The following is a 23118-nucleotide window of genomic DNA, read 5'->3' on the forward strand; positions in this document are numbered from 1 at the left end:
TTTAGTGGAACTAAAGACGGATAAATGTGCCAGATGAGATTCTTGGAAGTGGGACTTTCTTGGTTTGTGAGTGGCTCAAAAGTCCTACCTTGTTCCAACAGTGTAGTTGTAGCCACATGAAATAATCTATATCCAGCATCCAACCAAAGCCAAACCAAATTTAGTTTAGCTTTAAAACCATACCAGAATAATGGTGAATAGTTGTTTATTTGCAGCCTGTACCAAATACTCAGTGTATCTATGTGCATCTGAGAAAATGATCTTTGAGAGGATTAATCAGGTGAATAGGTGAAAACACTTGAGAGGGTGGGTGGACCATAGAGGTCTGTTTATTCAAGCAGCTCATAGACATTACTGCAAGAGTCTGATCTGAGTTGTGTAGCACATTTTATTTTATAACAGTTAAATTGGCAGGCACTTAAGTGGTTCAAGGTTCAAAATACACTATACTTTTTACCTTTCTCTTCATCGACACTCATTTCTTCTTCAGTAATTATTCTGTGCATAGGAAATGTGAGTTGTGATTTCAAATGAAGCATACTAATTCAGACTTATATCACATACTGCCTGTTTGGTTTAAATGAGAAACTATGCGCTTATATTAAAAGTTTCAGTCTCGCCCGACATTGTGGGTCTGTTTGGGCCTGTCGATGCGATAGACAAACTCTGCCGGCATGAAGTAGCCCAGGTACTCAACGCTGTCGGGGGTAGTGTCTATGTAGTAGTGGCCGCCTTCTCCGTGGTGGCTGAAGCAATGTGTGTGCTCCACGCGCAGGTCCAAGCCCTGGAAACACAGCAACCGCGTGGGAGTCATAAAGAAGCCTGCTTTGGAAAACGACAGCAGATAGGGTGGTCCTGCATATCTTGCGATTTACTTACAGGGTCTCTGGACACAAGCACTGACTGGCAGATGAGCGGAGCGCTGACCTCAAAGTGCTTCAACCAGTTGTTGACGTCGTCGTTCGTGTTGAGGGGGCAGGCTGAGAACTCTCTTGGCTGTATTGATGAGATGAAAAATAGGAAGGAAATTGATGCTTTGATTGCTTCCAGTGATGTGCTTTGTGTCATGATGAGTGTTTACCATAATGTGGATTTTAGCTTTCCCTTTCTGGATGATGAATGTGCCTCCCAGAGCCAGGCTTTTGTCGGGGTAGTGAGCTTCCAGGGTGGTCCTCAAGGCCGTCACCAGACTGTGGCTTCCTGTTCTCTTCTTTGCTCTGACCTCTATGACCTAAAGCGGCGCGCAGATGAAGAGGAAACGCTTCGTCACTGCGCTTTTGTTAATGTTTATTCTTTTAACTGTCAGGAGATCACATGTGATGGGGCTGAAGTTCACACACGGAAAAATCAGTAATATATATTTAACCTGCTGATAACTGCATTTAAGTTGATTATTTTCCAAAATGAGTTTGCTGAGACAAAAACATCCGGATCTGGCTCGATCAGGTGAGATTAATTTACCTTTCCGGGCTTCCCTTCACAAGCGTAGAGATTGCCTAGAAGTCCAAAGTTGCAGTCTGAGAATTTGTCGCTGTATTTCTCTAGCAGACACTGGTCATCGGCTGGATTGATGGAGGAGAAGTAGCTGCTGTTCACTGCAGGCCGCCCCCCCGCCTCGGTCAGAACCAGGGGCATCAGCTGTGGACGAGATTATTTATTCAATCATGTCCTGAACTGCGAAACCGCTCTTGAAGCTTACAATAATTTACATTCAGGGTCATCAAGAGATTTACTACTGAGCTGCTACAGAGACGAGAAGGTGCTTTTTTTTCTCGTATCTATTTCAGATCATAGTCTGGGATTTATTCGAACAACGTCTAGAGCTACATACACTGAACCCCCAGAGAGGGATATGTGATACATGATCCAAATGCGACCATATGATACTAGGTAATGAGGTTGGTAAAAGATGATTGATAACACCAGAATTCAAATAATTCATTATAGATCAACATGGTGGGTATATAGTGTGCTCACAAAGTTACTGTTATGAGACAGTAATGTGCACAGAGGCAGAAAACTATACCTATTCATTCAAGATTATATAATCTTGGATATATATATATCAGCCTATTCATAGTACGGCTGAATAGGCTGATATAATATATGCATGGAGGATTATAAGCACACTGGAGAATTATGCAACAGTTAGGTAGGAATGGATAACTGTAAGAAAGGAACTCAGGGCAGGTTGGTGGAGCCAAGACCACGCATTAAAAACATGCAGAGACACTCGCAGAAAGGTGAGGAAAAGGTAAGAGGGAACAATCTCTCATATGGCATGCAGGTGAAATTAAAATTAAAGTCTAGTTTTGATGATTTGCAGCTGTTCACCCCTCTAAACCAGCAGTGACTGCATGTGCACACAACCTGTTGTGTAATCTAATGTAAACAGTGGCGAGTGAATTATCGTTTGTGTAGCTGCAGACCAGTCTTTTTGCTGTGCTCCCAAGCCATTCACCTCTGCATTCATTCCAACAATTCTGCAGGGGGCAGCGGCTGCACCGAGGAGAAAAGCTCCCGGCAGCTCCAGCTCCTTCGATATAGTGTTCATGTTGTACTCCTAGGAGAAGGAACAACAGTATAATAAACCCTTTTACTACAGGTGGTTGCACAATAACTCTATGCAATTTTTTTAATTGCAAAATACCTTGTGCTTTTGAGCCAAAGGGACCAAGTATGGTACACCACCGACATCAGTGATGCGAGGATTTCCACACAAGCCTACAGCAGGAGGACAGAGGCGGCGTTAAGAGAAAGATGACAAGGATGCAAGGCTGCAACACCAGCTTTAAATTTTGTGGTCAGTTGTGGTCACTCAAATGCAAAAAATACATTGTGCATAAACAAGCGTTTATGCATGCATGACATGCATTCCCACTTTCCATGTTACACATGGAAAGCATGGCATAGAAATGCGCATGAGGTGTCTACTTGAGAGTCTGTTACCTTTAACAGGAAACTGGAAGGGTTCTTTGGTGAGATCTGGACACTCCACAACGCTCACTTTAACTTCGGCGAAGTTCGTTTCCAGTCCAGCCTGTAATACTGCAACCGATCAGCAATAATATCACTGTGAATGCTGTTTTATACACATGGCCGAACCACTGTTTTCCTACATCTAAGCTAAAGCTTCTCACCACCACGCAGTTCTTCTAGATCTGGAGCATCCAGCTGAACCTTCTCAGTTTTGCTGATATCTGCCATAACTCCAGCTGGGGCTGACCGTGCTGAAAGACTGTCAAAGCTACAGGAAAAGTCGATTAAAACGGATGTCTTTATGGTTAAAGTACAACCGAAGGTTAGAGGATTACAAGATAGTTACTCTCACTGGAAGCCTTCCTTCTTCGGAGCAGGTTTACGTTCACATTAATACAGTTTTACTGTACTGTCCGTAGTGGGCTACCACGATTTCTTTTAAAAATATATACAATACCACTGTAATAGAAAAATTATCACAGAAAAATATGTGTGTTAAAAAAGAAAAACTGACCAAAGTAATATTATGCATCGCAGGACAACTTGATACAGCTGTCATTGACAATACTGCACATCTGTTCACTCTCACTTTTTTTTCATCCCACTGGACTGTATTTTATGTATTGTTATATATATATATTTTATATATCATCAGATAGAAAAGCGGGTACAGGTGTCATGTATTTATTTTCTTTCTAAATCCATTAAACATAATTCCTAATAAATAAATAAATAAATAAATATCATTATTTTAATAATGTCTATCCAAATTCGTATTCGTTTTCTTATGCTTATTCTTATTAAAACGTCAAATCGAACGTGCTCATCTACTTAATGAGTTACTTTGTGCGCCATGTGTAGTCGAAACCGGAAGTCAGAATGGTGAACCCTCTTGATTCTTTCTTTCAGGGGCTTCTGCTTCCTCTATGACGTTGGGTCAGCTGATCTTTCGTTACGTTGGCGACGTTCAAACACTTCCTGGTTGAGTCCCAACAACGTGTTTGTCGTCTACTCTTCTCTTTTAGTTGTTTTGGTGTTGCTTTCCAAGAGTAATGTTTAATTTATTAATAATTAGAGACACCGAAAGGCTTCAGCCTCTTTCCGTTTCTAACCAAAAGTGACTTTCGCGACGTCGATCGCCACCTTTTTTCTGCGATGAGTAATGTGGGCCACTCTCAAACAACTCAGTCAGATGTTGTTGCGGACTCCTGCAACATCGTGCTGGAAACATCCCCTCCCGATTATGTGAAGAAAATGTCACGGTATCTTGAGGAACAGACCAGACGGGATGAGTCATGGGAAAACTCCGCTGAAGAAGACGACGACAGGTGAGGAGCGATGAGCGATGAGCGGATATTGGTACAATGATGCTGCAGCACCTGTTGTGAAAGCGGCATCAACATGATCAGGTCTCACTCTGTCTATCTAACGTCTATCTGTGTCTGTGCAGTGATTCAGGGGACAGTATGTTCATCACTCAAGCCCCCGTACCTGAACCTGTGAGATCAAGAAGACGAACGGCCCCCGCGCCCCTACATGGAAGTAAGGGTGATACTTTACTGTCGGATTCCCATGGAAAATCGAAATCTTACAAAAAGAGGAGAAATTACAGCCCGCCAAAGCACAGTTTCTTTTCCCTGGATGGAGAGAGGCCCAGGGAGACTGTGTTGCATCCTCATCAGAATATAAGACTACATGTAAGGATCACCAACAATAAAATAAACATTAAAAGTGAGACATGATTGTGAATGTTTTTAGACGTGAAACCTTTCATTGTGTTACAGAATTTTGCAATGGGAGGCTTTTTTCAAAGTGTCAAGCAGCTGTGGCAGAACTATCAAAGAGGTGTGGAGTCATCTTTACCGACAGTTGACGCGGATGGGGAGTGCTTATCTCCAATATCAGAGTGAGTCAACCTCAAAATAAATAAATAAAAATAAAATAAAATCACAGTTATGTATGATTAAAATAATCTCTAACTTTCTGGTTTACATAGTACATACGGTGATACCTACAGTGAGCAGTCACATTTGACATTGATTGCTATCTTTCTGGCACATAAGGCGACATATTCTCTAACATAAGTTATGGGGCTCCACAAGGATCAATTTTAGGGCCACTGCTTGTTCAATCCACATGTCCCTGTTCCTGTCATCGGTAGATGCAATATCTCTTTCTGTTAGTATGATGATGGCACATAGCTTTAGCTGCCCATGTGTCCTAATGTCATGTGAGCAATTGATGCAGAAAATGGTTTTCTGATTCTGGAACCAAAATTAAACCGATAGATACATTTCTCTTCAGATTTAAGAAAAAACAACAAAAAAAAAACGGACCCTGACCTCCAATTTAAGACTCATGCTGGTCATCAAATCTGTTTTTAATCGTGTGAAAAACACAAAGTGCAGTCAGTTACATAATGACAACAAAAGAATGAGTAACTTATTCTGTGCGAGTACTGATTATTAGTACTTGTTGTTTGTAGTTGAGGATCTAAGCAAGACCTGTAAGAGCCACTGAAAGTGTTAGTAGCTTTAAACATGCACTTGATTCTTGCTGATGATGACAGTACTTTGGTTAGTACTGATTGTACTGAAGTATTTATTCCATTGAAATTGTGTTTTAATATTCAACATTAATTTTTCTATTTCTACTCTAAATTTCTTTGTTTTTGTCTATATGTATTTCATTTTGATTTGTTATATTCCACATGTGCATCCATCACTTCCTGTGATTTTATTTTGCTCAGCCTCTATTTGACCTTGAGTTGGTACAACTATGTAAAGAGGTAGTCAGCCTGGAAAATCGCAAGAATTTGACAGACTGTCAAAGACCATCAAACGCTGTGATGAAACTTGCTGTCATCAGTACCGCCCCAGGAATAGAAGAGTTCCTTCTTTAGAAGAAGAGAACATCATTAGAGTTACCAGCTTCATAGCATCGACATCAGTGCTACCAAGTCAAACTACTGCAAAAAAAAAAAAAAAAAAGCATACCGAGTGAAACCAAGAAGAAGATGAAGACAACTGCTTGTGTGCACAAGTGTGTTTCAACTAAATCTGCATGTTGGTTCTCTGCAGTTAGTTGTGTGTAAAACCTGAAATGAAAAAGTGATAGGATAGGATATGAACAACTGTGAATGAACGTCTTCCCTCAAAATGACTCATTCAGTTATTATTTCTGTGTCTCTGCACTGGTGTCAGGTATTTTAGAGACAAGCACAAGGCTTGAACCCTGGTGTCCATGTGCATGGTAATATCCCTGTTGTCACTTAACTCCACATTGCTACTGTGCATACTTCGACGTGAACACATGAATAATTCTAAACGTTCGCATAGGCATTACGTTTGTTACTCATGTTCAATTATTGAATTTGTTAATTAATTCTTAATGTAGATTTATTAATAACACCTCAGCTGTTGTGAAGAAGGTACAGCAGCAGGTACTAATGAGAGTTCTGAAAAAAAGCATGGCACAGAGGACCATCGTCTGCCCTCTGCTGACACTGCATAACATGCAGAAGCCCCACTGCCTCTCAAGAGCAAAAAAACAAAAACAAAAACAAAAACATTGTGATGGGTTCTCCCCAGCTCAGGCAACATCTTAACCTCCTGCTCATTTGCATGTCACAGTTTAGTTAGGTTACAGCTGCAAGGACAGAATATTTAAAAAGGCTCTCTCTGCTAGTGAACAGACATCACTTTCTGTGCTTTCTGTGCTATCTAGCAACCACTCGTAATAGAGGTTTGTGTGTTCTATCTGAATGAATGATGCAAAACTCCCAGTGACGTAACAGGCCATTTGTCAAATGCGTACCAGAAATCTGCTCACCATATAGTTTCATACGTGTTATTTCTCATTTCTCTATGTCTTTATTATTGTTCTGCAGTTTGATTGCTTGCTAATGAAACACTTGTAATCTGTTACAGAGCAGAAGAGGAAAATAACGAAGACGTGGACATCAAAGTGGTGGTAAGCAGGATGTTCTACCAAGAATAATGGACGTCTGAACACTTTGTGGTGTGATTATAATCTTTGTGTCATCCTACAGCCGCGGAGGTGGTTGGTGGTGCCATCAACAACAAAAAAGCTCTCACGACCTTGGTACACTCCAACAACGGAGGACAGTCAGTTGAAACAGCAAAAGAAGAAGACGGGCACAAAAGTCACACAATTAACGCCACAAAGAGGACATGAAATACGAGCTACGGCGACCGTATTGAAGGATACGCCATCTTCACGTAAAAAGTGCTTGGATGATAAAGAGTCTTCTCCAACAAGTGACAGAAATGACCCGGCCGGAACTGAAACACCAAGGGCAAAGATAAGTCTTGCCAGAGAAATTAAAAAGGTTACTTCTCGGAAGAATAAAAGGAAATGTGATCTGTATAACAACAGGGATGCTACAGTCTGTGAGCCAAGTCCAGATGGACACGTAGAAACGGACAGAGAAGCATCTGCAGCAGTAGCAGAGCCCCAGGCGGATGTTTTCCGCACAGACGAGCCGTCACAAACGGGGCCGACGGAGTGTGAACCTGAAACCCCCGATCTCCTCCAGAGTGACACTAATAATGATACGGAGAGGGAAAAAGACGAAGAAGATGATGAAAGTGTAGAAGACGGAAAGGGCCAGAGTCCGGAAGAGCCAGAGGGTCAGGATGCTGCTGTGGAGATCGCAGAGGTGACTCCCAGTCTGTCGCGACCCACAGACGAGCCGGAGCTTCATAAAAATGGTGATGATGACGTGCCGAGACAGGAGAAGGGGGACGGTTTTAATTCAGAGCTGAAGGAAAAAAGACAGAGAAAAGCGTTGGAAGCAGAAGATGCGAGCCAGGAGGTGGATGGAGTCGGAGATGTGAGGGTGGAGGAGGAACCTGCGCTTCTAGGGAACGGTGATCCAGAGGATGGTGATGGTGGTGGTGGTGGTGGTGACGTTGAGCAGTTAGAGTCAAGCCCAGCTGCTGAACCTCCAAATGATGAAGTACAGATACGGAAGAAAAAGACAAAAAGGAAAAAAGAAACTGATGTGAGGTTGGAGGACGAACCTGCACTTCTAGGGAACAGTGATCCAGAGGATGATGGTGGTGGTGGTGATGTTAAGCAGTTAGAGTCCAGCCCAGCTGCTGAACCTCCAAATGATGACGTACAGATACGGAAGAAAAAAATGAAAAGGAAAAAGGAATCCGATGTGACTTCAGATCAAAAATCAACCGAGCAGTTGGAGGAAGAAAGAGAACATTTAGGAACTACTGAGGCTTCTCAGGAAACATTAGAATCCAGTTTTGTAAAGAGAAAAAAGAAAAAGAAGCACCAGACAGCTTCGAATGAAGATACTCAAGAAGGAGAAGGTGATTGTCAGGATGTGAACTTTTCTAATGATGTTACAACCTTGGAAGAAAGTGCAGGATTGTTAGTCAAGAAGAAGAAGAAAAAGAAGAAGAAGAAAAGAACCTCTGATACGGATGACATTGCTGTCACTCCTGAGGATGATGTAAATTCATTTAACACACAGATAACAACAGATGACCTTGGAGAACAAGACGCTGAAGTGGCGACCAAGAAGAAGAAGAAGAAAAAGAAAAGGAAGAGCGGAGAAATATCAAGCATGGAAATCTCCAGTAACACTGTGGCACAAAGTGATGATTCAGTGTCTGCGCGGAAAGAGGAAAAGAGGAGGACCTCTTCCTTCCTTGTTGCTGATGCAGAGGGAAAAGCTGCTCAGACACACGAGGGAAAACATCCTCCTTCGCAATCAACGGCTGCCGCTGTGGAGTTTGCGAACGAGTCAGCAGAAATTGCCCGAGGACGTTTGCAGGAATCTAACGGCGAGGTCAGGAAAAAGAAAAAGAAGAGGAAGAGGAAGATGTCAGACGCACTGGAGAGTGCGGACAATGATCACGACCCGGATTTTGAGGAACCAAACGAGATGTCTGAGATGACTGCAGCTGAAACTGGGCTCAAGAAAAAAGAGAAACGGAAGAGAACTGAAAGCCAGTCGCTGAACGACATGGAAAGATTGCAAAGTCCAACTCAAACTGATGAGGTTGTGGTGTTAAAAAAGAAGAAGAAGAAGAAGAAGAAGACCAAGGGGAATCCACCAGCTTCCACTGAAGAGAATGAATTAGAAATATCTACACCACAATCCTGTAGCTCAGTGTCATACAAGAAGAATGCGTTAGCCGTGGAGTCAAAGGTCAAACATAGCAGCACCAAAACATCTCAAGCAACCGAGGAAGCTCCTTCTTTAGAGACACCTGTGCATCAGCTGTTAGATGGTGTGACAGATGAGAAAAAAAGGAGAAAACTTGAAAAGAAATCACCAGAAATTACCAGGACTCCTAACGTAGAGGCCCATAAAGCCAAAGAGGAAAAAATGAAGGTAACAGCTGAGTCCAGTTTCAGCCCTAAGTTATCAAAGGCTCCTCTCACACAACTTGAATTGTCCTCCTCACACAGTAACAAGAAAAACAAGCTCGCGAAGGGCAAGAGGCAGCTTTACAGTAAAGGCTACCAAGTGTTAATGGAGTTTGACCAGCAGAGGGATTCTCACTGATCACACACCCAGTAAAGCTGCCTTGACCGCCATGAGGCCGAAATGTGACAATTTAGTTACTTACAAAAAAAAAAAAAACATGTTTTGTATCAAAGCATTTTCACTAAAAATTTTTTATATTTTTCCACAGCAAACTGCAATGGCACCTGTATTTTTTCAAAATAAAAGTGGAAAAATTGATATGAAAGTCACGTTATTTGTAAGAGACCATAACAAGTTAGATTAAAACCACTTAATAGAGGACCAAATATGCTTCAACCACGGGTAAACTTTGATTGCCATAACAATATGACCACTGCTAGGTGCCATGAAGAACATTAACACATCAACGTTGAGGACGTTGATGTGTTGGTAGGAGGGAAAATGGGCAAGTGGAAGGATTTGTGAGACGTTCAACAGTGAAACAATATTCCCTGATGCCACTGATGTCTTTGCTGGATAATACGTACTACCACAAAGCAGAAATTGTTTGGGAGTGATTTGAGGAGCACAAGCTCAAGTTGCTGACTCGATCTGAAAGTTCCCCAGGCTGACCTCAGAGGTCCAGTGGAGTCCATGACTCGACAGGTCAGGCCTGTTTTGGTGGCAACATGGGGACCTACACAATATTATGTGGGTCCTAATGTTTTTGGCTGATTGAAGTAAATCTAAACACCTAGCCTGCCACCTAATGGACATTTAAGGAGAAGGCAGGGTCTTTTTTTTTTTTTTTTTTTTTTTTTTTTTGCTTTAGAACAATAGTTCCAGCCTAGATCTTCAGTTAATGATTATTTAGCTAAATTCTCAAGCATATCAAACTCCAAACCAGCGCTGTTAATGTTTGAATCTGGCCATGGTGATAGAGGTGTAGCTGTTGATTTCTGTGTTAGAAATGTTAGCATTTAGAGTCTGTTCAGAGGAGCTCTTCAAACCAGGAACCTGTGTTCTTTGCATTATGATCAGTTTAGTTGACACGTGAACACTAGTTTTCAGATCTACTTTGAAGGGACATTGTGTGATTAAAAAAAAAAAAAAAAACATTTCAGTCTGATCAGAGGGTTGAAGTGAAGGCAGAAGTCTACTTGAATTGACTTATCAGTTGTAACAAAGTTCAGTGTGCTCATGGGGTTAATAGGTGATACCATGACTTAGGCTTCAGGTAAAACACTTTCAAGAATGCCTCCTCAAGATAGCAGGTGTTCTCTGGAGTACATGTCTTGTCGTGCTTGTAGAGACGTTATGTGCAAAGTAATGTTACTACTTAAGTGGGAAACACCGAATTGAAATACCAGCTGTATTTTTAAGTTGTCTTCGCCTTTAACGTGCATTTGATCACCACTGTTGTGTGTTTCTCACGTTTGTAAACTTTGAAAAACCATGTCGGAAGTAATGTATCCTTCCAAGCACTGATTAATGGATTAGGCCGTTTAAACGCGAAGGATGCATTTTATTTTGGAAGGGCTGCACCGGAAACTCATATATGATATTGTACCTTGGATGCTGACAGGTAAACAGGGGAGGGAAGCAGTTTAACGACTTTCGCCTGCAGCTCCAGGGGCGCGTTCCCAAATAAGCGCAGTTTTACGCACGGTGACTGACAGCGACAAGCAGCGGGGTCGTTACGTAAGCGCGCAGCCTCGACACGCATTTAAACAGCGAGGTCGTGGCTCTCCGGCTGGAAACTTTCTCCTCCGCACCTGAAGACTCCGGACACCATCGCACCTTCGGCCACTGTCCCCGCGCGATTTCCGTCGGCTAGACATGTCCTCTTGTAGCAACGCCGCGCGTTTCGGCGAGGCCCGGAGAGTGGCTATCTTCGGAGGAACGCACGGAAACGAGATGTCAGGCGTAGCGCTGGTGAACCTGTGGATGAAGAACAGCGCCGAGATCCAGAGGAAGGGAGTCGAGGCCAGGCCGTTCATCACCAACCCGAAGGCTGTGGAGAAGTGCGCCAGATACGTGGACACGGACTTGAACCGAGCCTTCACCCCAGAAAACCTCAGGTAAACAACCTGGAACAGCGCCGCTACGCTGCTGCTGCTGCTGCTGCTGCGGTGGTGGTGTTGTTGTTGCTGCTGCCGTCTGTTGTCATGTACACGCTGAATGGAAAGTTTTGCTGGCACAGATCCACAAACGGATCCGCGTATAATAAGAGACCGACGTTTGAATGAAATGGTTCAATTTAGAGCAAAACTGATTTTTTTTTAAACAAAAAAAAGGCAAATAAACGCGCACACATCCACTGTAGCGCCGTCCGAATCATTTGTTTTCCAGTGTTACTCTTGATCTATTCAACATCTGGATTATATTAATGGTAAACAACGCGTTATTACACAATATTATTGACATGCGCGTGTTGTACCGGGCAAACAAGAGAAATATATGATCAATGACATATAATACACATTAACTCCTACACTGATGGAGTAAACACTGCCACTACTACTATGGCTCGTCAAATATGATTGAGTCTTTGTTTCGTCACGTGGATATTTCCATCCGACCGTTACTATCTGTGGGACTTGGATGTGCGTGTTTACCATCATCCGTGTCCCACCACCACCACCACCGCCAATAACAGCCTAGCAGCGCGCCCCCTCCTCCCAGACTTGAGCTGACTGTCAGCCAGCAGGAAAAACGTGAGCGGAACGTGACCGAGCTGCAAATCGTTTAAGACGATTTTTTTATTCGTCCTTTTCTTTCTTTCTTTTTTTTCTGTTGTGCACCGCAGCGGAATGTAAAGTACCCCCCTCCCCACGCAAACGCAGGATCATAGAGTTAGTGTGCATGAACACACACAGAGCAGCCTATTTACTGGTGTGGTTGGATAACAGCATCCCGCTATCCACTCATCATCACCACATCCCATACTAATGCACCCAGGGTTATTATAGTAATATATTTGTAGTCTCATCACCATAATAGTTCTACATATTTATTCATTGCTTCCCAGTATGGTGACAGTAACCCAAGGATGCTCCGCTGAGGTACAAATTGAAAGTAGTTCTGTGCTGCTTTACACAATCTCATGAAGAAGTAATATAAAAAAATTACATCCATTCACCCAACAAGATACAGGTACATGGAACATGGTTACTTTTCAGAATAAAATGTTAAATACTAAATGTATGTACTCACTGTATGCTTTTATTTTGTTTATTGCCCAATTTTTTTTCTGATGAAAAAAAAACAAAAAAAAAACAAAATAACCAGGTGATATTCACTCTTCTTCAGCATAGACATGACTTTTAAGATATTTTTTTTCTTAAATACATGTCACAACTGTACAGTGACGTTTTGAATGTATGAACTTTTATTTGTAGTATATTAGTAGTGTGATACTTAAGTATATGAGCTTAGTGCTACTTTCAACACTGGAATGTAGATCCAGATTTGACAAAACTGTTCTTATTTTTTTTTTATTATTACATGAATTCTTATGATATAGTATGTACTTTAACTATGGAGGGGGGATGGTGGTGGTGGTGATGGTGGTAGTGGTAGTGGGGGGAGGGTTTGTTCAACCCTCATCATTCAGATTTTGGTTTATCTTCAGCTTATGTACTGTTTGGCCTCTCTGGAGACAACGTGTAAGGAGATTAACCAGCTTCAAACCGTTTCTAAAAACAGCTCACGTGCACTTTTCATCAACTTAAATAGACGGACCGCTCGGCTCCTCTTCAAGTTTAGCGCCAGTGCGTCCCCTCAGCTGAGCTCAGTGCGTTGGGAGTCCACTTTATCAGCTGTTGCGCGCACCGTGCTTGTGCACTCCTGTCCTGGCCTTCCAGACGATACCAGATAGCAGCTGAAAAATGGGGTCTAAAGAGCAGACGTGAGGGAGGTGAGACAATGTGTGCGGCAGAGGTGCTGTTCTGCTGTAGCCTGGAGAACGTCCTAGACTAGCTGTTATTTTGAAATGCTTTAAAAGAGCTGAGGGGATGGGGGGGGGAAGCAAGGCAGAGTGCGTGGAGAGAAACTTTAGCCTGCGGACAAAGCACACTTCCTTTAGTGAGGACATGGAGAACACGGATAAAATTTCTTCTTAATTTTCCCTAAAAGGAGCCACAGTCCCAGTGAATCCAGCCTCTGTGTTCATGCATTGACACAGTGGCTGCCTTTACTTTCATGTAGCAGTTGTTAATGTTTGGAGTATTTACTGTGTGAACAAAAGCGCTCATCTCCCAGCTTTTGCTGCATGCTGTTCGTACTCTCTAACACTGTTAACTTCTAGGTGGTTACTCATGGAGACCGTCTGGCCTGCTGTTTGGTTAAAGTGTTACATGACGTGTCTGACACCCTTGTGTAAATAATTAACATGCTTCATTGGTCATTGTTCGTTCAGCTGAAATGCCTGATAAGTTGTGAATGTGTAGGCATCTGTCAACTTTCTAATGATGTGTGCGTGCAACCTGCAGCTCCCGGGGAGGGGAGGAGGAGCTGCCCTACGAGGTGCAGAGAGCCCGGGAGATCAACAGGATATTCGGGCCCAAAGGAAGCCCGGACGCCTACGATGTTATCTTCGACCTCCACAACACGACCTCCAACATGGGCTGCACTCTGATTCTGGAAAGCTCCAAAGACCACTTTAATCTGCAGATGATGAACTACATAAAGGTGGAGAAGCACTTTATACGCATTACAGCACACACGCAGTTATGCACAAGTAGACAGGAGCAGTGAGTAAAAGTCAAAGTGGCTGTTTTCAGGAGCTGCTGAGCAGTTTCCATTTGCAACCGAGTCCAAATTATTTGTGAAATTTAATACCAGCCATGAGTGGGTGTTATGAGCCAGCTCACTTATTGGAAAGGGGGTGTAACGTAAAAAGAACCAGGTGGCAACAGGTTTGAGAATTAGATGGTGATTGTACACAGAGAGTGGACTCAAACAAAACAAGCACATGGGTATCACAAGTTGCCAGTGAAGAGAAATGTAACAAACTTCATCGAAGTTTAAGTTCAACTGCCAAAGCAAAAAATAAAAATCCCAATGTAAACTCATAGCAAACAAAAATAAAAGACAAACACAGACTAAAACACATTCAAGAAAATAGCCATACCTACGAGAGCAAACGAAAACACTTCTGACTGGTGATTCATACACCAGAGATTTGATATCCCAGTGCAAAAGTCACCTCTGTACTGGACATATTTTGCACAGAATGATTTTCCAAATGACAGAGGTCACATGAAAAATGTATTAATATAGAATAAAAAGAAATAATGGGCCCAGGAGAGACCCTTGAGGGACGCCACAGGCTATAGACAGAGGACCAACAAGTGTCCTGGTAGCATTATTTACTACTTAATCTTTTTCTTTTTAATACCATTTTAGTTGGAATTACCAAGTACCAACAGTATAATCACACATTCCAATCCGTTTTTGGACAAGTAGGACATTATAACTACGAAATTACTTAACACGTCTCTGTACAAAAAGATATTACACAATTTTTTATGGACAGATGATAAGCACATGGTGGATTAAAACATGAAATTATAAATACATAATTAAAAAGCGCAGAATAAAAAGTTTACTACCCAATCAGTTAGCAGGCAGGTGCAAGGAGTTGAAATAATTTATAAAAGAGCCTCGTTTCATATGACATTTCGAGGAATTGTTATTGAACTGAAAAGCTTCCCTTTTCTATCTTCAGGTAGGTCATCTTTTGAACATTTCTATAAAAATAGGACACTGTGTCCAGCCACAAGAGAAGTGAAAGATAATATGTCTGCTTTTACATTGTTATTGTGTGAGGAGTTGGCTGACCTTCCTCATATTGCAAAATAAGGGTCCATTTTTAGTTGAATAAATAGAACCCCAGACAAAATTACAGAAAACTATTTCCAGAATCTCTGCATTTTGGGACGAGAGTAGAATGTATCAGTAAGGTTATAAGGAAAGTCAACATTATTTACTGCTTAAAATAACTGGTTCCAGTCCATAAAACAGGACAGAAACCACTCAATGGATGACTTTGCTGAAAACAGGATTTCTGTAACAAGATCTCATCGTCTGTAATATCAAAACATTTTTGGAGATCAGGCAAGGAAATGCTACAAAGGTTTCATATATTTTCTTTTCAATTAAAAAATACAGTTTTCTGTGGAGTGGGTTATTTTGACTTGTTGTGTATGCTTCACTACAGTTCTTTTTATGATTAAGTTTATGACCTCGGGCGACACACAGAAGATCAAGACTAACCAGTTGACACTTTTTTCTGTTTCACTGCGTTGCCTGTTTAAAGTGAGCTTGACTTTGGTTAATAAGATAAGGACAGGTTAATGTTATCAGAAACTGTCTAACTAAGAAAACACTGGCAGCGTGTTGTGCAAATGTGTGACTTTAAACTTCAAAGTTGTCTTCACTGTGGAGTTGAGCCGACTTCCACATACTACATTAACTAGTAAAACTGGTATATCTAGCACTTTAAAGACTGTAAATCCACATTTATTCTAACTAAGAATAATGCCAAAAACTCCCTGTGCACATAGTATGTTTGTTCTTGCTCGGTCATCTGCCTCTTGTTCCTTGTCTTATTCTTAATGGATCATAAGCCACACTGGGTAGGATAAATGGAGCCAAAAGCAACACACTCGTTGGGACTGTAAACAACAGAACCCATGAGAAATGTGTCCACAACTCTTCGAAATTCAAACTGCCACAGAGACCACGCTTGGTACTCATTGGTTTTCCTAAGTATTCTTCTGTTCAAGGACTGCCTCAGGTTTAGAGGTCAGGGTTTTACAAGCTTTTTTTTTTTGCTACACTAAAAGAAAATTTCTGTGTTTAGGATTTCATTCAATTGGAAACTTCCCCATTATACAGTGGCGTGAAAAAGTGTTGGCTCCCTTATTTTTTTTCATGTTTGTCACACTTAAATGTTTCAGATCATCAAACAAATTTAAATATTGGTTAAAGATAACATAAGTAGACACAGAATGCAATTTTTTTTTAATTATTATTAAGGGAAAACTAAATCCAAACCTACATGGCCCTGTACGAAAAAGTGATTGCTCCCTAAACCTAATAACTGGTTGTTCCACCCTGCAGTCAAGTGTTTGTGATAACTTGCAGTGAGTCTTTTCTAACACTGCGGAGGAATCTTGGCCCACTTATCTTTGCAGAATTGTTGTAATTCAGCCACATTGGAGAGTTTACCAGCATGAACCACCTTTCTAAGGTCATACCACAGCATCTCAGTAGGATTCAGGTCAGGACTGACCAGGCCTCTCCACAGTCTTCATTTAGTTTTTCTTCAGCCGTTCAGAGGTGGACTTCCTGGTGTGTTTTGGATCATTGTCCTGCTGCAGAACCCAAGCTCTCATCAGCCTGAGGTCACAAACAGATGGCCGGACTTTCTCCTTCAGTATTTTTTAGTAGACAGCACAATTCATGGTTCCGTTTATCACAGCAAGTCGTCCAGGTCCTAATTTGACGGCAACACTTGTTCACACCACTGTATGTTCTAAAATATTTAAAATTCTGGTGATGATTAGAAAAACATTTGGTAGAAAAGACAGACTGTGAAAGTCCATCATTAGATCTAGTTACAGCCTAGATATTTTTTAGTTGCATTGTCTATTGTCCCCTTGAGAGATTCAGTTAAGCGCAAACAATTTCCTATTATCTAATCTATGCTAAGATCAAAAGAACATAGTTGGGCTTTAATTGTATTTTAGTCCACTGTGATGATGATTTATCTGATATATCTTGAAGACTTGAATCACAATGATGAAAATGATTTTGGGCCTTCACTACGGCCAGGACAGGCTACCAGCCTAAGCCTGATTCATGCACACGCTCATTGTTTGTCTGTTTTGTAACTGTATGTGTCATATTTGGTCCAACGTGACTGCATGCGGATTAAATTTTCCATCCTGTAGAGCAGAACCCTAGAGCGAGAGTCGTCCGATGTGTTACGTGCGCCTTCGTGTCAGGCGGCGTGTTTCTATCCGCAGCTGAGGAACTGTTTCTGTCGGTCTTGTGTTACAGAAAGCCATCTCTCCAGCTAGTTGTCTCGTTCTGCTGAATGAACATCCTCTTCTGAAATATTCCACTTCACGCTCTGTAGCCAAGCACCCCGTTGGTGAGTCTCTCTGTGCAAGCCAAGTTCCTCAGAGGACAGCGGCAGGGTTAGGGTTCATTCACTCGGGTCACAGTTTGAGAAAAGAAAGAAAAGAAAAAATGTTATGGCTCAAGTTTAGAGGAATGGTTTTACACTGTAAAAAATCTACAGTACGTATAGTTACTAGCACATTTAAATACTGAAATGTAAAATATGGCAGCAATAATTTCCTTATCTGAACAGAAAAGTTTTCCATCACATGAATCTTTTTAACAATTCTGATCCAGTTATTCACTGGACAGCCAGGTTTCGCTTGTGTGGGTGTTTTGTTCATTTTCGTGGTCTAGCTGTAACTCTTTGTGTGTGAGCTTTTTTGTTGTTGTTTTGTTTGTTGATTTTTTTTGTTTGTCTCTGTGATTGTTTGTGTTTTCATGGTCATTGTGGCCTTTTTTTTGTTGTTCGACTTTAGTCTTTTTGTGATCCTTTAGCATCTTGTTGGGTCGCTTTGTTTCCTTGTGATCGTTTTTAAGTCCCTTTGTGGTCAGTTCGCATCTCTTTATGATCCTTTTTTTGTCTCTTTTCTGTTTGCGATCTGTTTGCATGTCTTTGTGGTCTAGTTTTGTGTGCGGTATTTTTGTGTTGTTTAGCTTTGTCTCTTTTTTGTCCCTGTGGCTGTTTTCAGTTTTAGTCTATTTGTGGTCTTTGTGTATCGTTTTGTTGTCATTTTTGTCTCTTTTTGGTTGTCCTTAGTCTCTATGATCTCTGTGGTCAGTTTGCAGTTTTTGTAGCGCCGTTCTTTGTGTTTTTGCAGTTGTTTTAGTCACTTTGTCGTAAGTCTACAAGAAGTGTTAACCTTCACTTCATCCATAGACTCTGCTCCAGGAGCCCTAAGTCTATAACCATAGAGAACCATGATCCTATGGCAGACACCAGTTGGTGCCTCTCCTAAACAATGCAATTGTATACAATTCTATACAATGAAAACGGAATCAATTATTATTGCATCAATAGAGTTGGTGAAGCCTAGTATTTCCTGTGCCAATGTATCTTTTGATCGTTTCTTTGCAGGTCTGGAAGTGGGTCCTCAACCTCAAGGTGTTTTGAGGAGTAACATTTTTGAAGCAATGAGAGTGATACTGAAACATGCGTTGGACTTCATTGAACTGTTTAACGAAGGTAGGACTTTTGTTGCATTTAGCCACGTGTCATTCCCAATAGACCAAATCAGAATCTTTTAAAATGTGTTAAAGCAGCTGAAACATGGCCACTGAAGTAGATCAGGCTTCCTTCAGAGATTAGATAATTATTTGGGCTTGGACACAGATCATATACTTATATATAGATAAATAGATATAGATTTATATATATAATGTGTTATATAATAGATGAACAGGTCGTTTTGCATCACTGTGACGAACATTTTGTGACAACATGCCCATGGGTGACTGTCTGACTCATCCAGATGTACTGACGTCCAGATATCTAAATTTATCTGCATCTGGCTCATCGTGCCTCTGCTCGGCTGCCTCACTCCCCCAAGGCACTGAACACCATTTGCAATGTTTAAGTGCAGGGCGGCTTCCCCCCTCCTCTTTTTACGTAAACAAGCGGTCCGTGCCAAGAGTGAGTTGCAGTCTGTTGGTTTCCCCTGACTGTCCTGCCTCTGAATGGCTCGCTTGTTGGGACTTGGTCAGTTTCCATGTCGTTGCAGTCTGCTGCCAACGGTGTGGTAATCTTCTGTCTGCGGACCACATTGGTGTGAAGAATGCTCTGGCATGGCGATCAGTCGGTGTTCCTGTTGCTTCGAGACTAAACAGAATGGAGAAGCAACTCCAGCAAGTTTTTAGTTTTTGACATTTTTGTTCAAATAGCTCTGAAGAATTAACCACCTTGATGAATCAAGTGGCTGCCCAAGCATTTGTCCTTCCTGCTTTGTGGTGCCACTTGTGTGTCTATATAGCCCAGTGGCACGGGTACAGCAGTTAATTTGAGAAACTGCGTTCTTTTATCTGAGCAAACAGCCCCACACTTCCTGTCTGGTTTTGAAGGTTGAGCAAGGCCACTTTGTTCATGTGTGAACAAAGTGTCCAATCCACTCCATTCCTACATTACTTTACTTCACTTTAGTCCACTTTAGTTTATTGTACTTTATTGTACTAATTTTACTTCACTTTAGTCCAGTCTAGTCTAGTCCAGTGTACTTTACTTTATTTACTTAAGTCAAGGAAAGCTATATTTAATTTAGTTTATCATGTATGTTCTCAAAATGTCTGCGTTGTTCCACTAAACATTCTTATGGGATATAGAAACGCAGTCAAAAGTTAGTTGCCACATTTCTTTCTTTAAATACTTTACTTGAAGCTGGATACGTGTGGTCAGGTCTCGGAAGACGTTAGTCAATACCAGGCCTGAACAGGGAGTATACATATATTTATATGTTTAGTATATATTCAGTTCCACTAGCCATGGTAAGTATTAGTAACAACACTTACTTACTAGCATAAAATCACACACACACCAACTAATGAAAAAATAATACAGTGTATATAGTGGAATATGTTGGATAATAGTGATTGTTCAAACCAGCGTCAATCCTTATAGGTACATATGCACATGAACAAAGTCAGGGATTTTCTAGGATCATATACGCAGTGGTCAGCCAAGGTCACTTAGTGCAGCAGATGAAAAACACATCAAGCTTATTTCATTTTGAAATCGGAAGATGGCCAGCAGTGCCATCAGTTCAGAACTGGCACAAACTAGTGGGACCCAGGTACATCCATCTACAGTTGTGACCAAAACTCCATACCTCTGACATAGAAACAAGGCCAAACGACTCAACTATACACAGAAACATAGGAACTAAGGTGCAGAAAAATGGCAGCAGGTGCTCTGGACTGACGAGTCTAAATTTGAAATATTTGGCTGTAGCAGAAGACAGTTTGTTCACTGAATGTAGGGCTGAGGAGCGGTACAATAATGAGTGTCTGCAATCAACAGTGAAGCATGGTGGAGGTTCCTTGCAAGTTTGGGGCTGCATTTCTGTAAATGGAATTTACCTGCCTGTATTTCTCTGTTTCTATTTTGACAAATACAGGCAGATACTAATCCATCATGCAATACTATCAGGGAGCCGCATGACTGACCCCAAATTTCCTTGAAAAACTGTGTGCAAGTGTAGCTAGAGGAACTGATGCTGTCTTGAAGGCAAAGCATGGTCACACCAAATATTGACTTGATTTAGATTTCTCTTCTGTTCATTCATTGCATTTTGTTCATCGATGAAAATAAACTATTCACACTTCTTTCCTTTCAAGCTTCTTCATATTCAATATAACATGTTGTTAGTCTCGTTTTCTGAAAACGTTCATATATGACTTGATATGATTCCAACAGTATTGAATAATCCCAAACACCACTATATTATATGAACCTCAAATCTATACACAGACGGTACCTCTGTTGTTTTGTGGCTCCGCAGGAATGGAGTTTCCTCCCTGTACAGTGGAAGTTTTTCGGGTCTTGGAGAGGGTCGACTACCCCAGAGACGCCAATGGAAACATCATTGCCATGGTTCACCCCAACCTGCAGGTAAATATGAGTTCACTCTCTGGCCTTTATATGTTTGACCTACTGAACCTATTAAAATAAATTATAATGAGAAAGGAAATTAGACTTCTTTGGTTCACGTGGGTGGGGGGGGGCTCATTCAAGTTATTTTCTCTGTGGTTATTGCTTGTTTTTTCAGGACTGTGACTGGGAGCCGCTGAACCCCGGTGACCCAATGTTCCAAACGTTCGACGGAAAGACCATCCAGTACCAAGGCTCCGGCACCGTCTATCCCACTTTTATTAACGAGGCAGCCTATTATGAGAAACAACAGGCCTTTGTAACCACCAGGCGAGAAACCTTGGTAGCGAGTGCGGTCAGAAAAGCATGAGAGGTGCTCCACAAGGCTAACAGCAATCACCACAATCTGTTAGCCTCAGCAGCAATCTGTGTATAGATTTTGCACTTTTGCTCTGTTAGCATATGACAGACTTTCTGCACATAATGAATAGCTACCATCTTTTACACATTGATTTAGTTTTTTATGCTATCAGAAGATCATTTAACTATGCAAAGAACATTTATGGAGGCTTTGCAAAGAGTCACTGTGAGAGTCTTTGATTTGAAGGTGATTCTATTGTGGTATTTATGATACACCTGTTATTTAAAAGCTATATTTACATTCAATCAACTAAGTTTTTATAATATTAAAGGCCAGTCCTAATCACTGACTTATCGATCATTATAAACACTCTTTTTAAGTTTCCTACTACTGCTGCTCAGGAAGGCCATTGAGGATCATTACCTGCTACTTTTGACCCAAAACTCTAGTCGTTTGTCTTCTTCTGGAACTATATTTGTAACATCTTTTAAAGGGTGTTTTGTGGCCTTTGATACTACCTACCTGTAACTCCAGTGGTTGCATCTGTGGTGCTGTCCTATTGTTGCCTTAATAGATATTTCAGAGGAAAATTGCACAACAACTTCCGAGTGGAAATTGTAGATAATGTGTCGGATGACAAGATATTATTTTAATAAGAAACAGTATTGGTTCTGTCTCTCAACAGAAATTGGATCCATTGTGTTTTATAATGATATATTTGTGTCTATTTTGATATTCTTGTACTGTACGTTTGGTTGTAAGTGATGTATAGGACCTATTGAACCGTGGAAGGCATATGTACTTTCTAACGTTTTTATGTCTATGTTGTCTCGAAGTGTATCTCTGTGGTCTTACAGTAATTCATTCAGCAATATTTCTGTTTGCACCATGTGTATGATCCCTAACAATCGCTGTCCTAGACGTCCTGTGGAAATGACACAAACAATAAATGTAGCATAATGCTATACAGTATACTTCCGTTGAATTGTTTGCAGAGTGCTGTGCTGCTTTGAGTCCCGCACGTTCTGTCATGCAGGGTCACACCTGCAGCCACAAGAGGGCGTCACGCAACCACGGACTGGAGCTCTCATGATGCACAGAATACTGTACAGAGGCATGCTGTAAGGGCTGCATGTTGCCTCCTTAGTTCATCGCTGGTGCACGTGCATAGAAATACCTTGTGACCAAAATGCAGTTATCCAAGGAGTTGACCTGACCTTGAATGCCTGATCACTGCATTAACCTTAACGGAATCATAGCAGAAGCTCCACTTTTGTGTTATGTTCAGTTGTACGTGCACAATCCTTCTTGTTTTATATATTATATTTGGACAAATATTCATAGTGGATCTATGGTAAATGCAGCTACGCTCGTCTGTGTTTCCAGAAGACACACACCTGTTGACACTGACGGTAAATGCTTCAGCTATAGCACAGCTGGAGATTTTCTTCGTGCCTTTCTTCCTGCTAATGTTTGCGTCAAGCGGCCTGTCGCTTCTTCCACCATGAATTCTGCCACCAGCTAGATTCGACATCTCAGGAATCCAGGACATCTGGATTAGATGGAGGCTGAGAGGTGTGGCGAAACACCGAAGAACATGTTCCACAAAAT

General features: G+C 41.4%; 3 protein-coding genes across 5 annotated transcripts; 2 read left to right on the forward strand and 1 right to left on the reverse strand.

Annotated features, from left to right (window-relative positions):
* Window positions 1-298: 298 nt before the first annotated feature.
* c15h11orf54 (chromosome 15 C11orf54 homolog) lies at window positions 299-3294 on the reverse strand. Its single transcript, XM_047606833.1, has 8 exons — window positions 3141-3294; window positions 2950-3048; window positions 2651-2724; window positions 2462-2563; window positions 1462-1638; window positions 1082-1231; window positions 880-996; window positions 299-784 (listed from the first exon to the last, which is right to left on the reverse strand). The coding sequence occupies exons 1-8, from the start codon at window positions 3205-3207 to the stop codon at window positions 611-613; spliced, it is 960 nt and encodes a 319-aa protein (XP_047462789.1). The 5' UTR covers window positions 3208-3294; the 3' UTR covers window positions 299-610.
* Window positions 3295-3919: 625 nt separating this feature from the next.
* LOC125021044 (eukaryotic translation initiation factor 5B-like) lies at window positions 3920-9633 on the forward strand. 3 transcript variants are annotated; one of them, XM_047606831.1, is made up of 5 exons: window positions 3920-4301; window positions 4427-4676; window positions 4764-4885; window positions 6909-6951; window positions 7031-9633. In XM_047606831.1, exons 1-5 carry the CDS (start codon window positions 4135-4137, stop codon window positions 9530-9532), a joined length of 3084 nt encoding a protein of 1027 aa, XP_047462787.1. In that variant the 5' UTR covers window positions 3920-4134; the 3' UTR covers window positions 9533-9633. The 3 variants fall into 3 exon arrangements, with proteins under 3 accessions (XP_047462787.1, XP_047462785.1, XP_047462788.1); XM_047606829.1 differs by having other exon boundaries at window positions 3921-4307; window positions 4430-4676; XM_047606832.1 differs by lacking the exon at window positions 3920-4301 and having other exon boundaries at window positions 4526-4676; window positions 6914-6951.
* A 937-nt stretch (window positions 9634-10570) lies between these two features.
* Window positions 10571-22472, forward strand: aspa (aspartoacylase). The gene is made up of 6 exons (XM_047606834.1): window positions 10571-11514; window positions 13927-14125; window positions 17504-17597; window positions 18645-18752; window positions 21058-21167; window positions 21325-22472. Exons 1-6 carry the CDS (start codon window positions 11273-11275, stop codon window positions 21514-21516), a joined length of 945 nt encoding a protein of 314 aa, XP_047462790.1. The 5' UTR covers window positions 10571-11272; the 3' UTR covers window positions 21517-22472.
* Window positions 22473-23118: the final 646 nt, after the last annotated feature.

This window comes from Mugil cephalus, chromosome 15, assembly GCF_022458985.1.
Source record: "Mugil cephalus isolate CIBA_MC_2020 chromosome 15, CIBA_Mcephalus_1.1, whole genome shotgun sequence".
NCBI classification, from domain to species: Eukaryota; Metazoa; Chordata; class Actinopteri; order Mugiliformes; family Mugilidae; genus Mugil; species Mugil cephalus.